The sequence below is a fragment of the Budorcas taxicolor genome, chromosome 20, assembly GCF_023091745.1.
Source record: "Budorcas taxicolor isolate Tak-1 chromosome 20, Takin1.1, whole genome shotgun sequence".
In the NCBI taxonomy this organism is placed as follows: domain Eukaryota; kingdom Metazoa; phylum Chordata; class Mammalia; order Artiodactyla; family Bovidae; genus Budorcas; species Budorcas taxicolor.
In genome coordinates this window covers 17,503,975-17,519,426 of record NC_068929.1, presented here as the reverse complement: position 1 = coordinate 17,519,426, position 15,452 = coordinate 17,503,975, and the positions used below count along the sequence as shown (strand labels likewise).

The following is a 15,452-nucleotide window of genomic DNA, read 5'->3' as shown; positions in this document are numbered from 1 at the left end:
TTTGTGTATAACCAAACCATGTTGATATATGCTTGAAACTAACAATATTATAAAGTAACTATACTTTGATTTAAAAAAAAATTTTTTAAACTAAACCCCAATCATTATAACATGCCAAATTTTGAAATATAAAAGCCCATAATCTTCAATATATATAAAAATAAACCGATCATTAAATACAAAGGTCATTCACTACTCACTTCTATAGGTAAGTGAAAGCTATTTCCAAAACTGATCATCAATGTATGCTATGAATTTGAGGCCAAAAATACAACCATTATTTTAGATTCACTGTCAGAGCAAAAGTATCTACTGCAAAATCCCCTCACTTTATACGCAAGAAACGAACAATAGAGGATAGAAGTCTGTGTTTTTTAAGACTGAAAGAACTGATAGTAAATACATCCCCCCTGCTTTAAATATACTTGTCAGCATAATGTATAGAAAAAGAGAAGCACAAATTTTATCACTTAGATAACCAAGTGAAGCTTTTAAAAAGATGCTTGGACTCCAACCTGAGAAATACTCATTGCTCAATAGGTGCAGATGAAGTCCAGGCTGTGTATTTTTTCTAAAACTCCATAGTTGAGTCCACTGCACTATCCTGGTTGAAAATCATTAAATTTAAGAAAAAAATAAAATAAAATAAAATAAATAAAATAAAAATGTTACATGTAACCTTATAAATGTTAATTATTTTTATGAATTAGTTAAAAAGCATTCTGAGTTGTCAATTTTACATGTCAGATAATTAAGAATGCTTCAAAAACTTTTTCTAAATAGTAAAAGGCCATAACTGGAAAGGGAAAGATTTGGTATAAATTTCTGTAGAAATAAAAATTAGAAAATATATCAATGGTATCATTCAGTATCACAGTAAATAAAAAATGAACCCAAAGTTAAACAACTTTGCTTGCAACTATGAAAAATGCCTATGTATAAAATTAAAAAGTCATGTCTTCTGCTTTCTAGAGCTGACAAATTTGTAAGATCAACGTTAGATAATCCTCAATGTCTTTCAAAATAAAGGTAAAAGATAAATCATGGGAAGGAACTGCAAAATTTTTAGAAAACAGTGCTTCAGTTTGAGATTACTTTCATTGATTCACTTCATATAGGAAATCATGGTCTAATAAAAGAGAAGTAAAAAGTCAATCTGACATTTTCCTTGATACTAAACATGTGGTTTTCAAGGTGTTCATTAAAATTATTAACTATTTACTGAACAACTATTCCTATATTCAAAACAGTCTATGAGTTATGTAGACAAATTTTATGCTAAAAATGTGTATTTTAACTTGTGTTAATGGCCTTCTAATAATTATTGGACACTAACCTGTCTGGATAAAGAGAGTACATCTACATACAATTTAACTTTTCATGAAGATATTTAATAGTAATTCCCTCAGGAGCTATGGCTACCTGTAAGGCATTTTGTCTCTGCGCTAAAAGGTCCCTTTCATGGAGTTCCTCTTTCTTTCTCTGTGCTTTAACTGTTGAATGATTCACTTTTGCATCCTCTGCTTAAAAGTAGGCTACATATCCTTCATATTCATCCATAATCTTACTCTTCCACTTTACCCTTATGTAGAACTAATGATGATAAGGAAACAAGTTCATACAAAAAACACAGCTTGCATATATTTTCAGAGAATTCAAGCTTCAGTTTTGCTTTTCTTCAGTTGGGGATTCTGTTGCCTTCAGAACTATAATGTAATGAAAAGTTGTGTCTCTGGAATCCTACTTTATAGGGAAAATGAAGGTAATATTGTGCATATAATGGCAAATATTTTAAATTTTTAAAAAATTCATGGTCATAACAAATATTTCAACAGTTCAATCGATACCTCTCCAGATATCCCAATGGCTTCTTCTGCAGCTCCATACTGACCAGTATGTCCATTCTGTAGTCTTTCCAAAAGCTCCAATAAAGCAAAATTTTTTTTCAATCCCCAGACACCTGAATCTCCTAGAATATAAACATATAAACTAAATATAACAAAATGGAATATTATTTATGTTACCCCATATCCTGATAGTAATTTCAATGTCTCACAGTTCAATCATTAATAATGTTTAAATTTTGAAAATTCAAAATTCCTCCATTTCCTGTTAATGATATAACAGCAATATTAATATTCTCTTTAAAACACAGAACTCCTTAGCATTCTAAGTAGAAACATTTTTTCTTTTCTTATTCTTTTTCTATAATTTAACTTCAATATAATTTATAATTTATAAATCCTATTTCCTCACTGACTTTTACTATATATCCAAAAAAAGTGCTTTAAATATTTTTTTTTTGCTTTAAATATTTTTAACAGCAACCTACAGTAAGAAATATATTTTACATTGCAACCCAGTATAACACACACACACACACACACACACACACACACCACTGAAACAGAAGATTTACAAACCAAAATTCACCCTCGCAGTGTGCAACAAACTGATTGGTTTTATCCTATTTCTTTTTAAAAAATATTATTCACAGACAATTAAACTGATTTTATGACCACAAATATGGTCATAAAATATGATGCATGTTTGAAAATCACAGTATGAAAGATACACTTAACCTAAAATAAATCCATCTCTAAACTGGAACTACAGCAGCTAAAGACATTTCCCCATATCTCATCTAACCTAGAACCCTAAGGGCAATCAATAAATATATAAACTCCTTCCCACACACATACACAGAGTTTCACACTAAAGTCTGACGATACTCCCTTTTAGGTAGATAAGACTTTAGGGCACATCTGAATGAGGACCAATGCCTCTTTTCCCCAGAACTGACCATAAAAGGCCAGGTGAACAAACATATGTGCATCCATACGTGGCCACACACATGAGCACACATAAACACAAACTCTTCCTAAGACTATAAATAAAAGATAGATCCTCTGGAAATTAGAAGGAATATCTGTTATGCTGAGCTTCCATACAACAAATACCATCTGACACAAAGCTGCCACCTAATACATACTCATTGAAAAAACAAAAGAATGATGAAGTCAGTGGTTACAAGGCTTCCATCCTTCTTGGCCCCTCTTTTCTAAGGGAGGAAAGGAAGGAAGAAAAAAAGGAAGGAAGAAGAAAAGCTGAAGAAAAGGTAAGGAAAAAAGCCATTTCGAGTTATGGTTCTTCAAAAAAATATTTTTAACTAGGCTAAATATCTTTACCCTCCTCTCTGATTTCTGTGACCTCCTTTCCCAAGTATCTTTATGCAGCCCCTACCCAGCATTTCCCCCCTGTCTTGCCGTCCTAGCAAGGCTTTCTCAACTGATTTAATTTTTCACACATATTCTACATCAAACTGAGTTCTATCCACTTTGTTTATAAAAAATTAAGAAGTACACTAAGTCCTTTATTTAAAAGTATTATCTTGACAGTATCCAAATACTTTAATTATATATTAAACACAAACACATAAACTCCCAGTAGTATTTAAACAGTATCTATCTAGTGCCTAAGATATCACTTAATTTTTCTGTGACTATCAAAATAAATCAATATCTCAATGACTTAAAACAACAAAGATTTGCTTTTTGCTCATATAACATCTCAGGGGTTGGTGAAGACAAGAGAGATTCTGTTCCCTTCTGTCCATTATCAAGGACACAGGCCACTGAGGCTCCAACCACCTGTATCACCTCACTACAGCAGGGAAAACAATTTACTACAAACTATCATAAATCCATCCTTAACAGCTTCTACCTGGAAGTTAACACCTCACTTCTACTCATAATTTCACTAGTTAAACGAAAATCACACAGCTCTGCCTACCTAATCAGAAGAGAGCAGGAAGGTGTAATTTTACCATGAGGAAAGAAGAGAAGAACCATAAATGATGCTGACCGGTACTAATAACTATGATAAACAACTACTGATACTGAAGAAGAATTCTAATTTTGATTCTTTCATATTAACAGCAGTTCATGGGGACTGGGGTGGTAGAAGGGAGGGATGGGTTGGGAGTTTGGGATTAGTAGATGTAAACTATGATATATAGAATGGATAAATGACAAGGTCCTACTGTATAGCACAGAGAACTCTATTCAATATCCCATAATAAGTCACATGGAAAGAAAGAAAAAAACAGTAACTTGATTTTATAAGCAGGAAATACAAATGATTTTCTTATACTTTTTAATAGATTTTCCACATTTTCTGCAATTTATATATATATATAATTTCTATAATAGATTTTAAACAGAAATTTAAAAATAATGACATCAAACTATATCAAGGGTCATTAACACATATTCCATAGGCTCGAATCAGAGTAAAATTCTAAGCTACAAGGTATAGTAATTACTATACATCATTCAAAATGCCAGGCTAGATGAATCACAAGCTGGGATCAAGATTGCCGGGAGAAATATTAACAACCTCAGATATGTGGATGACAACATTCTAATGGCAGAAAACGAGAAGGAACTAAAGAGCCTCTTGAGGGTGAAAGCGGAGAGAGAAAACGCTGGCTTAAACTCTACATTCAAAAAACTAAGATCATGGCATCCGGTCCCATCACTTCATGGCATACAGATGGAGAAAAAAGTGGAAACAGTGACATATTTTATTTTCTCAGGCTCCAAAATCACTGCAGACAGTGACTGCAGCCATGAAATTAAAAGACAGTGGCTCCTTGGAAGAAAAGCGATGATGAACCTAGACAGTGTATCAAAAAGCAGAGACATCACTTTGCTGACAAAGGTTCATATAGTCAGATCTATGGTTTTTCCAGCAGTCATGTACAGATGTGAGAGCTGGACCATAAAGAAGGCTGAGCGCTGAATAACTAATGCTTTCAAATCGTGGTGCTGGAGAAGACTCTTGAGAGTCCCTTGGACAGCAAGGAGATTAAACCAGTCAATCCTAAAGGAAATCAACCCTGACTATTCATTGGAAGGATTGATGCTGAAACCAAAGCCCCAATAGTTTGTCCTGCTGAAGTGAATAACCAACTCACCGGAAAAGACCCTGATGCTGGGAAAGATTGAGCAGAGGTGGAAAAGGATGAGAAAAGATGATGATGAGGATGAGATGGTTGGATGGCATCACAAACTCAATGGGCATTAGTTTGAGCAAACTCCAGGAGATAGTGAAGGACAGGGAAGCCTGGTGTGCTACAGTCCATGGGGTCACAAAGAACTGGACATGACTTAGTCACTGAACAAGAACATAGAAATCACAACCTATATTCAAGGCAAAATTATTGGTTTGATTGATTTCAACTAGGATATCACTAACCATTACCTGTCACGAATTCCTAGTTTATCACAGTGAGGGTAGTAATAACCCACACTGTGGTATTTATGTAGGGAAGATACAGTGCCCTTCAAAAGAAAGAAAGGGTCTATCTTACATTTGCAAAGTATTACTACTTCTATACAGTTTTATATAAAGAAGATGGTATGATATATATAAATTACAGAATAAAAGCACAATAAAAACACTGTAAAAATAAAGACATTTCCCCCCTGAACCTTATTATTTCTTGACTATTGATAAGTTAATGCTATCCATAATAATGCTAACACTGTCTTATACTAGTTTTCTGGCAAATGAGCATACTATTTAGCTAAATCAAAGTCTACCAAAATCTTAAAAAACCCATTCTATCCTACCCTTATAAGAAAATATTTTACAACAATGTTTCTTAGCATTTTTAAAGCTTTCTAAAAATCTGGGTACTCTTGCTTGTTTTCCTGGTGGTTTAATTATTTCAAATGTGTTCCACATGATATATAGTCTGAACAGTCTTAAACAGTACTACTGAACTAAAAATAAATGACAACCTTAAACTATTAATTTTGGAGAAAATTCCACCATTAAAAAGAATAAACATAAAATTTATAGTTGTAAGATAACTGTTCAAATGTTAATAAATGTCATTTCCAAATCTGGTATCCTACAGTAATAACTCATTTTGAAAACTATAAAGCAAAGTTTTAAAAGTATGCAAAAAACTGAAAAAAAAAAACACCAGACCTTTAAACACATTTTAATGGAGGAACAAGAAGTACTTAGTAGTTATCAAATGCTAAAAATACTTCTGTCTCTGATATCAATAAATAACATGTTGAAACTCCAAGTACTTATCTGTATTTTCCTTAATGGCCTATTCATGTCTAAGGTAAACCCTGTTTTACAGGAAAGTGGAAAAGGCTAGCATATCTTTCTCAGGTGTCTTAAAACTATTGATCTATAAGTACTGAATATAAAAGTCCTAGAAGATGAAATAAAGTTAGTCCCTAAGAGTGGGGCTAGTTTATAGCTTCAGGACTACTGGTTTTAAAAGAACTGAACCCTCCTTGGAATTTTGTGTTTCTTTTTATTTTTTTGGCCACACCTTGGCATGTTTCCCGATAGGAAAAGACCCCATTTGCCCTACAGTAGAAGCACAGAGTCCTAACCACTGGACTGCCAGGGAACGCTCAGACTTTTATAATATTTTAGATCAAGCAGAAAGAAATTGTCTACTATGACATTTGTATTACATGAACAATTATATATATATATATTTTTTTTTTTTTTTTCCTACCTAGGTCTGTTACTTGCCGATCAAAAGGGCAACGGATTGCTCTTCCATGAAGAGGCAGCCGAGTGAGACAGTCATGACAGACTGTATGGCCACAAAGCAGAAGGCGAGGAACTTTGTCTCCTTGCAAAGAAAAGACATCTTCACAAACTCCACATTCCAGCACCTAATAATTGGAAAGAACATATGTGCTCTTCAAATGACTTTAAAGCATAAATATTTTAGGCTAAAAAAAAAGTCTGATCATATTTAATGAATCAATCTTGTTACTTTTCCTCCATGAAAAACAACTGTCTACGTGTAAAATCTTAAATCATCTTTTATTACTTCATCTGATAGATCTCATGAAAATTACATCACAGTGAAATCTCCTTGGAAGGATAAGTGTCAGGGACCAAAACAATGTTGTAAGTTAACATCTTAAGTTTTGAAAATTATGACATGATTCGTTACATGTGAATACCTAACAGTATATAACTCTACTGAAGTTGGGTTCTTAAACAATTTCTCTGCAATCAACTAACCCTCAGAAAACCCAACATTAATTTGGACAAAATAATTTGATAAATGTGCTAGGATGACAACTTACCTGGTAAATGATAAAGAAGTTAAGACAAGACTATAAGTAATTTTCAAGTATCTTCTAACATATATTTGCTTCATACAACGTAAAGGTAAGAATGCAGTTAGACTTAAATTTCAACTCCAAGTTCTCAATTAATAATAATGCCCCAGGTTAGAAAGTTTGTTGTTTATCTAGTTCCAATTGCAGGTACCTGACTTGTGAAAGTAGACGGAGTCAGTCGTAGGAAAGATGACAAATCAACTATACTTCAAGTAAAAAAAAAAGGTATATTTCAATTAAAAAAAAGGAAGGGTGACAAGAATTGGCATATTCTAATTCTTCAGCCCATGAGTTTGTTTTATAATTAGTCAACAAACTATATCAATGAAGGTTATTTCTTATATATTTGCAGTTTTCCACAATAATTTTTTTAAACATACCCACACTGAACTGTTTGATTGGACCCCAAATTCCAGAACCACCATCTGTGACCTGCCGCAGCATGGCTCCTGCTCTATTGCTTCTCTTCTCTTTCAAATTCTATTCTCAAACTATATCAAATAACTTGCAGTTCACGGCACATACCAAACTGTTTTTGCCTCTTTCCTTACGTTAACACTGAAAAAATAGCTAAAGAGACATTTTCCTAGGGATTCTATTTTTACATTAACAAACTAACAAATTCCTAAGTGAACACACTATCCTTAGGGTTCCCAAGTACCATGGATAAGTGTTGATCTCAATACCCAAAACACTATTTAATACTTTAATTGGCTTTCCAGCCTGTCTTACCCTGTTAGACCAAAGCCCTCAGGAACAAGGTATTTCAAATACCAAGCACCTATGTGCTTAGGTTAATAAAGTCCAACAAAAATAAAAATTTTAACCAACAAATACATACTACAAGGTTAAAAAAAAAACAAAAACCCAGAGTGAAAATCAGACTTAATCCGGTAAAACTTTAATAGTAACTCTACAGTCAAGCTGGAGTCAGCACATGAAATGTTAATGTTTTTCACTGTAAATAAACTGATAATTCATGACTGGCTTGCATCCCAGTATGGTCCAAAAGAAGCTTAAATGTAACACACAGTTCACAGAAAAGGCAATGAAAACAGATCTTTAATTATATGAAAAGATGTCCAATCTCACTCAAAGCATTTTGCAATTAGTTGAAGCTATATCAATATACTTTTTCCAGATTATATTTTAAAAAGCTGATAACACTTTCTACTGATGAAAGTGTGGGAGAGTAAATAAACTGCCGGTTGCTGTGAACTGTTTATTGACTGATATAGCCCCTACGGAAGGCAATTTGACAAAACCTATCAACAGTGTAAATAGCTTAGTAAATCTACTTTCAGGAATTTATCCTACAAGTGTATCACATATGTATAAGAATACCTATATATTATTCCTTCAAGCATCTTTTCCACTAGCAAAATATTGGAAACAAAGTAAATATACACAGAAAATAAATTAAGCAACATTCATATACTGCAAAACTATGCAGTCTAGTGGGGGGATTCTCAGATGGCTCAGCAGTAAAGAATCCACCTGCAATGCAGGAGACGCAGGTTTGATTCCTGGGTTGGAAAGATCCCCTGGAGGAGGAAACAGCAACCCACTCCAGTATTCTTGCCTGGAGAATCCCATGGAGGAGGAGCCTGACGGGCTCCAGTCCACAGGGTCACAAAGGGTCGGACATGACTGAGCACCGACGCACACAAGCAGCCTAAGGAGGAAGAGTCAGGAAACTTTTTATGTATACACAGAATGATTCCATATGAATACAGCAAAGTGAAAAATAACATATAGAATATTTAACTTTTGCATAATGGAGAAGATATAAAGGAAGCATATATTTTTATATACACTGTTTTGCAAGTATATATCTTTGGGGAGCTAAAGAGAATATTCGTAGTTCAGTAGCTTAGTCATGTCCGACTTCTTGCGACCCCATGAACTGCAGCACATCAGGCCTCCCTGTCCATCACCAACTCCCGGAGTACACTCAAACTCACGTCCATCGAGTCGATGATGCCATCCAGCCATCTCATCCTCTGTCATCCCCTTCTCCTCCTGCCCCCAATCCCTCCCAGCATCTGGGTCTTTTCCAATGAGTCAACTCTTTGCATGAGGTGGCCAAAATATTGGAGTTTCAGCTTTAGCATCATTCCTTCCAAAGAACACCCAGGACTGGTCTCCTTTAGAATGGACTGGTTGTATCTCCTTGCAGTCCAAGGGACTCGCAAGAGTCTTCTCCAACACCACAGTTCAAAAGCATCAATTCTTCGGCACTCAGCTTTCTTCAGAGTCCAACTCTCACATCCATACATGACCACTGGAAAAACCATAGCCTGGACTAGACGGACCTTTGTTGACAAAGTAATGTCTCTGCTTTTTAATATGCTATCTAGGTTAGTCATAACTTTCCTTCCAAGGAGTAAGTGTCTTTTAATTTCATGGCTGCAATCACCATCTGCAGTGATTTTGGAGCCCCAAATAATAAAGTCTGACACTGTTTCCACTGTTTCCCCATCTATTTGCCATGAAGTGATGGGACCAGATGCCATGATCTTCACTTTCTGAATGTTGAGCTCTAAGCCAACTTTTTCACTCTCCTTTATATATATTTATATATATATTGCTTTACAAGCCTACTATCTTTCTGGCATGATACAGTACATTGTAATGTTACAATGTAACATTACATTGTAACTATTTCTCTTTGAAGAATGGAAACAGCTGGAGAATAACTACACATAAATCATATATATATGTACACACATATATATACAATATACACACTTCATATTATCCTGAATTTTTTTAAAAAGTCAGTAAAAAAGTATCACTTAAATATCTTCACTTAAAAAAAAGAACAAAAGAAAAAATCTTCAGTATCAAATTACAGAAAAGATATTCACAATAGAAATTAGATATTACAAAGTAAGTGCAACATTTTAAATAAATGTCCTCATATAGAGACATCATAATATATTACCATTATATATCACAAAACTCCAAAGAACCAAATTAAAATTTTACTTTTTTCATTCAGATCTTGTATCTTTACCAGCATCATTATTCATGTTACTACCATAGGTTTTTTTCAAAAAGCACTAGTAAAATTCCACTGAATTTTAGTAAAATTCTAGTAAACCACAGTTACTAGACTATTTTGCATCATCTCAGTAAATAATAGAGTAAGAAATTTTTTTCTTCAGTATTTATGAATAGGAAGTGTGGCTAACAGCATAAGAAACTAAGTCCTAGATAGGAAAAAAGCTTTTAGTGTTATAAACTTCACAATATGCCAAAGAGGGCTTCAAACTTATCTCATGTAAATTAAATTTTAATAAAGGAGGCCATATTTTCAAAGGATTAAGGTCAGGAAGCAACAGTTAGAACTGGACATGGAAGAACAGACTGGTTCCAAATAGGAAAAGGAGCACATCAAGACTGTATATTGTCACCCTGATATTTAACTTATATGCAGAGTACATCATGAGAAACGCTGGGCTGGAAGAAACACAAGAATCAAGATTGCCGGGAGAAATATCAATAACCTCAGATATGCAGATGACACCACCCTTATGGCAGAAAGTGAAGAGGAACTAAAAAGCCTCTTGATGAAACTGAAAGTGAAAATGTTGGCTTAAAGCTCAACATTCAGAAAATGAAGATCATGGCATCTGGTCCCATCACTTCATGGCAAATAGATGGGGAAACAGTGGAAACAGTGTCAGACTTTATTTTCTTGGGCTCCAAAATCACTGCAGATGGTGATTGCAGCCATGAAATTAAAAGACACTTACTCCTTGGAAGGAAAGTTATGACTAACCTAGATAGCATATTAAAAAGCAGAGACATTACTTTGCCAACAAAGGTCCGTCTAGTCCAGGCTATGGTTTTTCCAGTGGTCATGTATGGATATGAGAGTGGGACTATGAAGAAAGCTGAGCGCTGAAGAATTGATGCTTTGGTGTTGGAGAAGACTCTTGCGAGTCCCTTGGACTGTAAGGAGATCCAACCAGTCCATCCTAAAGGAGATCAGTCCTGGGTGTTCATTGGAAGGACTAATGCTAAAGCGGAAACTCCAATACTTTGGCCACTCATACAAAGAGTTGACTGATTGGAAAAGACCCAGATGCTGGGAGGGATTGGGGGCAGGACAGGACAGAAGGGGATGACAGAGGATGAGCTGGTTGGATGGCGTCACTGACTTGATGGACGTGAGTTTGGGTAAACTCCGGGAGTTGGTGATAGACAGGGAGCCCTGGCGTGCTGCAATTCATGGGGTCACAAAGAGTCAGACACAACTGAGCAACTGAACTGAACTGAACTGAAGGCAGTTCACTATTCTTTTGTGAAGATAAATAATTTCATATCCAATTTCTGTCTGTTTTTCCTAACAAGAAAACTCTAGCAACTCGTTCATAAAGCAGGAAGTCATTTTATATATACAAACATTAGCATTATATACTTCAACTTTTACCTTCCAATGAACACTTCTTACTTCCATCTGTAACAATGGCCATGAGGATTTTTTAAAATTTGATTGGTAATTTATCTTACAAATTACAGCATGAGGCTCTTGCCAAAAAGGACTATCCTACTGCACATCTCAGTCACGTTTTACAGATAAAAATGAAAATTAACAAAATGAGCCTCTAATTTACCAATCTCTGTGCTTTAATAAACTGGAGTTACATCAGGTTTTGGTATATTTTTCAGATTTTAAGACAAACAAGATAACAAAAGCAGAGACAGTAGTAATATACATTCCTATTACTTCTTAATTCAGGTTATTTCACAAAATAATCTTCAGGTATTCTCTACTTAGAAAAAGCACAATTCAATAAATAAAATCTCAATCATACAAGCCAAATAATGAGGGCACCTTCACATCTCAGATATGCTATGTATCTTCAAAATAACTTTATTAATATTTAAAAGACGAATCAACAACCACCAATACCGATTGATAATATAGTTGAAGGCAGAAATCTATCATTCGTTGTCATATGAAACCAACGTTAGATGAAAAACCACAGGTGCCTATTACTCAAGATCTTAAAAGAACTTCAGATATCTCCTTCAATGGTTTTGAACCCTAGTTGCACATTAAAAGTATTCTGGGAATGCAAAAAAATATACTGATAACAAATCGTTTGTGTGTGTGTGTTTTTTTTTAAGTCCTCAGTAATATGTAGCCAGGAATATGAATTACCACTATCTGAGATTACAGGGGATTCTAAAGGTTATTAAGATCAGTTCTCCCTTCCAGATCTATCTATATACGGAAAAGTGGATTCTACGGTTATTTCAACTGAATTTTTGGTAAACCCATTTTAGAGCATTTAAACATGGCAGAATTTCAAACTTCAAACATAGGGTAATTGATATTCCCGAGCATTACCGGGGCTGTTGAACACCCGTACTACCAAAAGAGGAGAGGGCAGGTCAACCAATAACAGAGGTCTGATTAAAAAGTAGTGCTTTAACGAAAAGAATACTTTAGAGCAGTCAATTCTGGCTCAGCTACAGTGTTAACCGAAACCTGAGTTTCCTCACTTGTAAAACTAGAATCAACAATTACTTCATAAATAGATATTAACGAGGTAAAATATCTAAGATAGTATCTGTCAATAATAATGGATCAATTTCATAAAAATAAGCTTATTAATGTCTGTTGGGCTTAGCTAAAAACAGAAGGCCTGAGGAAAGATCAGCCCAGGTCACTCTCACAGGCCCATAGGCTCCTTTCCACAAAAGTCCCTGTTGGCGACTACAAAGGACTAGAATGACCAGGAGACCCGGTAACCTCAAGCCTGCAGGGATAAAGGTCCGGAGGGGAAGCATAGGCTTGTAAAGCGGAGAGGGACCCGAGTCCGCGCAACCCGCCCAAAAAAAAGCCAGATCTCCGGGATGAACCGAAGGGAGGCCGATGGCGGAGAACAGAGCACGCAAGGTCCCTCACCTTCACCACGGCCGTCCCCCGGCTGCCCTGACGACCACTGTCTAGTCCCGCTCCAGGCTTGTTTACAACCAGAGCAGCCATCCCAGAAGGAGCCTCGCCACTGAAGCAGCCGAGAAGGCCTTCACATGAGGGGCGGGGTAAAGCCACCTACCCAGAAGCCTCGGCGCTTGCCGCTGGCGCACAGGCGCACTACGACGCCAGGCGCCGCCGAGGCGGCTTCTTCGCACGTTTTCACGACCGCAGAGGCTTGCGAATGGGAGCTTTGTTATTTTTATTGAAGAGTCTGGAGATTTTCAGTCTCCGTCAGACTTCTATCAATTTGATGAGAGGAGTAAAATTAAAGCAAAAGATAAGGGCTAAGACAGAAGTAAGGTTTTGGAGTGAAATTCTTGCTCCAGTAAAGACCTTTTCTCCCCAGTTGTAAAACGCACTGGATGAAAGGGGACTTCATCTCCCTGCAGGCTTTGCGGCTTTTGAACTACAAATCCCAGCATGCCACATCTACAGCAGTTACTGGGAGATGTAGGTATTTGCAGGGCCGCGTATTGTCTCCGAGGAGTGATTTCTTGAAGTCGCGGTTTGTGATTGTGGCTGGAAAAGAGAGAAGTATTTTATGTATGTCTCTAAGAGGCAAGAGATGGCTTTGGTAAAAAGAAGCCGTTGAGTCGCTAAAGGACGTGGTAAGAAGAGAATTTAAGGCACCACCAGCAGAGAAGAAACGATTGGGAATGTGATGCGGTCTTCCGGAACTTGCGCTTTCTGTTTTCTTCCGAGCTAAGTGAGCCTCTTCAGCCTCCGTAGGCAGTGGGTTCAAAGTGCCGGTCAAAATGGAGGTGAATCCCCCCAAACAGGAGCACCTGCTGGCCCTGAAAGGTAAATTTTTGCGAACCCGGCTTCCTCTACGCTGTTTTTTCCCCTTTTCTCACTAATTCTTGCAGCTTTTGGCACGTAGACCTGACCCCTGGGATGTAGATCTCGTCCTTCTTAAACAGTCAGTGCTCGCCCTTCTGTTCAGTTTCTTGCCATGGAGCGAGAGGAAGCTATTCTTCACTTTTTAGGTTTGAGACCCCCTCTCCTCCCTGCGACGGGATGGAATATGAGTGCTCAGTCAGCCAGTCATGTCCGACTCTTTGCAACTCCATAGACTATAGCCCGCCAGGCTCTTTATCCATGGGATTTTCCAGGCAAGAATACTGGAGTGGGTTGCCATTTCCTACTCATCTTAGAATGAAATAGATACCTGGTAAATTACTTACCCTGTTATATGTTGCTGAAGCCACCAAACAGATTTTAGCCGCAGATGCTGAAGTTCCCACCCTACCCGGGGAGAGACCTGTGTGAACCGAGATGATTAATAGCGGGTATCTAAAGTGGTTTTTCCTCCTGTCTCTTGTCTCTTCATTCGGCAGTGACAAGTTTACCAGGCTTCAGCTTTAGTGAAATTAGTCTAGTATTGTGCCAAGCATTTAGAAATGCGTAGTACTACAACATATAATTTAGGTTTGTTAAAACTCACTGCAGTTTACTTCAGAGTATTGTGTATGGGAAAATTCGTATTTTCATTTTCTGTATACAGCATACAGTTTTGAGTAAGTTTGATTATTTGATTGGATTATTATTTAGGGAGAACCAGCAGGGCATACTTTCTCTTAAAATTCCTGAGATCTCAGATTGTTCTCTGCGATCTTTTATTTAAAATGCCTTTAGCTTTATTTTATCTGTTTTCTACTACCATATATGCACTTATTTCTTTGGCGCTCTACTCTGTGGTTACCAGTATCTTCTTGGACTGAACTGAGAAGATGCTCGGTAGACAGGTGAATTCAGCTGAACTGCAGTTTACCTTTCTTATGGTATCCATTTCGAGGGATTCTTACCCCCCTAACTTACACTGTAAGCATCAGACATTCCGGAAGCTAACCAGTTTCATTTGTACAAAAAGCATGTACTAATAGTTGGGGTTATCAGAACTGTCTCTGACTATGGAACTAAGAATTTGAAATGTTAACTAATAGCAGTAAGACCTGTGAGCTTAGCCTGAGCAAATGGCCTGGACTAAAATGACTTATTTCTGAAAGAAAGAAAGAAGAGAAATTGTCACGTTTTTCATCTCAGTCTTATATCAGATATGTAGAATATATATTGCTTAACTCTCAGTTAAACTTTTTCCAGATCACAAAGCTAGTAAGTGATTGAGGTGGTATTTCAACATAGGGCCTTCATCTTTCCAAGACTCCATGTTGCCTCCAAATGAAGGAAAGAGCATTTTCAGATGCTCTTATTTCCTTAGTATTTTGATGGAAATTTGAAGAAGTTCTATTAGCTACTAGATGTCATTTTATACACATTCA

The 15,452-nt window shown here is 36.4% G+C and overlaps 2 protein-coding genes across 3 annotated transcripts in view; one reads left to right on the top strand and one right to left on the bottom strand.

Moving 5' to 3' along the window:
• TRIM23 (tripartite motif containing 23) overlaps window positions 1-13,205 on the bottom strand; it is a 32,062-nt gene extending 18,857 nt beyond the window's left edge. Inside the window, exons 1-3 of the mRNA XM_052659192.1 lie at window positions 13,102-13,205; window positions 6,554-6,716; window positions 1,848-1,969 (exon numbers count right to left, since the gene is read on the bottom strand). Coding sequence (XP_052515152.1) covers window positions 1,848-1,969; window positions 6,554-6,716; window positions 13,102-13,182 — 366 coding nt within the window. The 5' untranslated portion in view covers window positions 13,183-13,205. The remainder of the gene's footprint in view (window positions 1-1,847; window positions 1,970-6,553; window positions 6,717-13,101) is intronic.
• A 424-nt stretch (window positions 13,206-13,629) lies between these two features.
• The window catches only part of TRAPPC13 (trafficking protein particle complex subunit 13), a 33,975-nt gene continuing 32,152 nt past the window's right edge, over window positions 13,630-15,452 (top strand). For both annotated transcript variants that reach the window (XM_052659029.1, XM_052659027.1), the window contains exon 1: window positions 13,630-13,974. In XM_052659029.1, coding sequence (XP_052514989.1) covers window positions 13,929-13,974 — 46 coding nt within the window. In that variant the 5' untranslated portion in view covers window positions 13,630-13,928. The remainder of the gene's footprint in view (window positions 13,975-15,452) is intronic.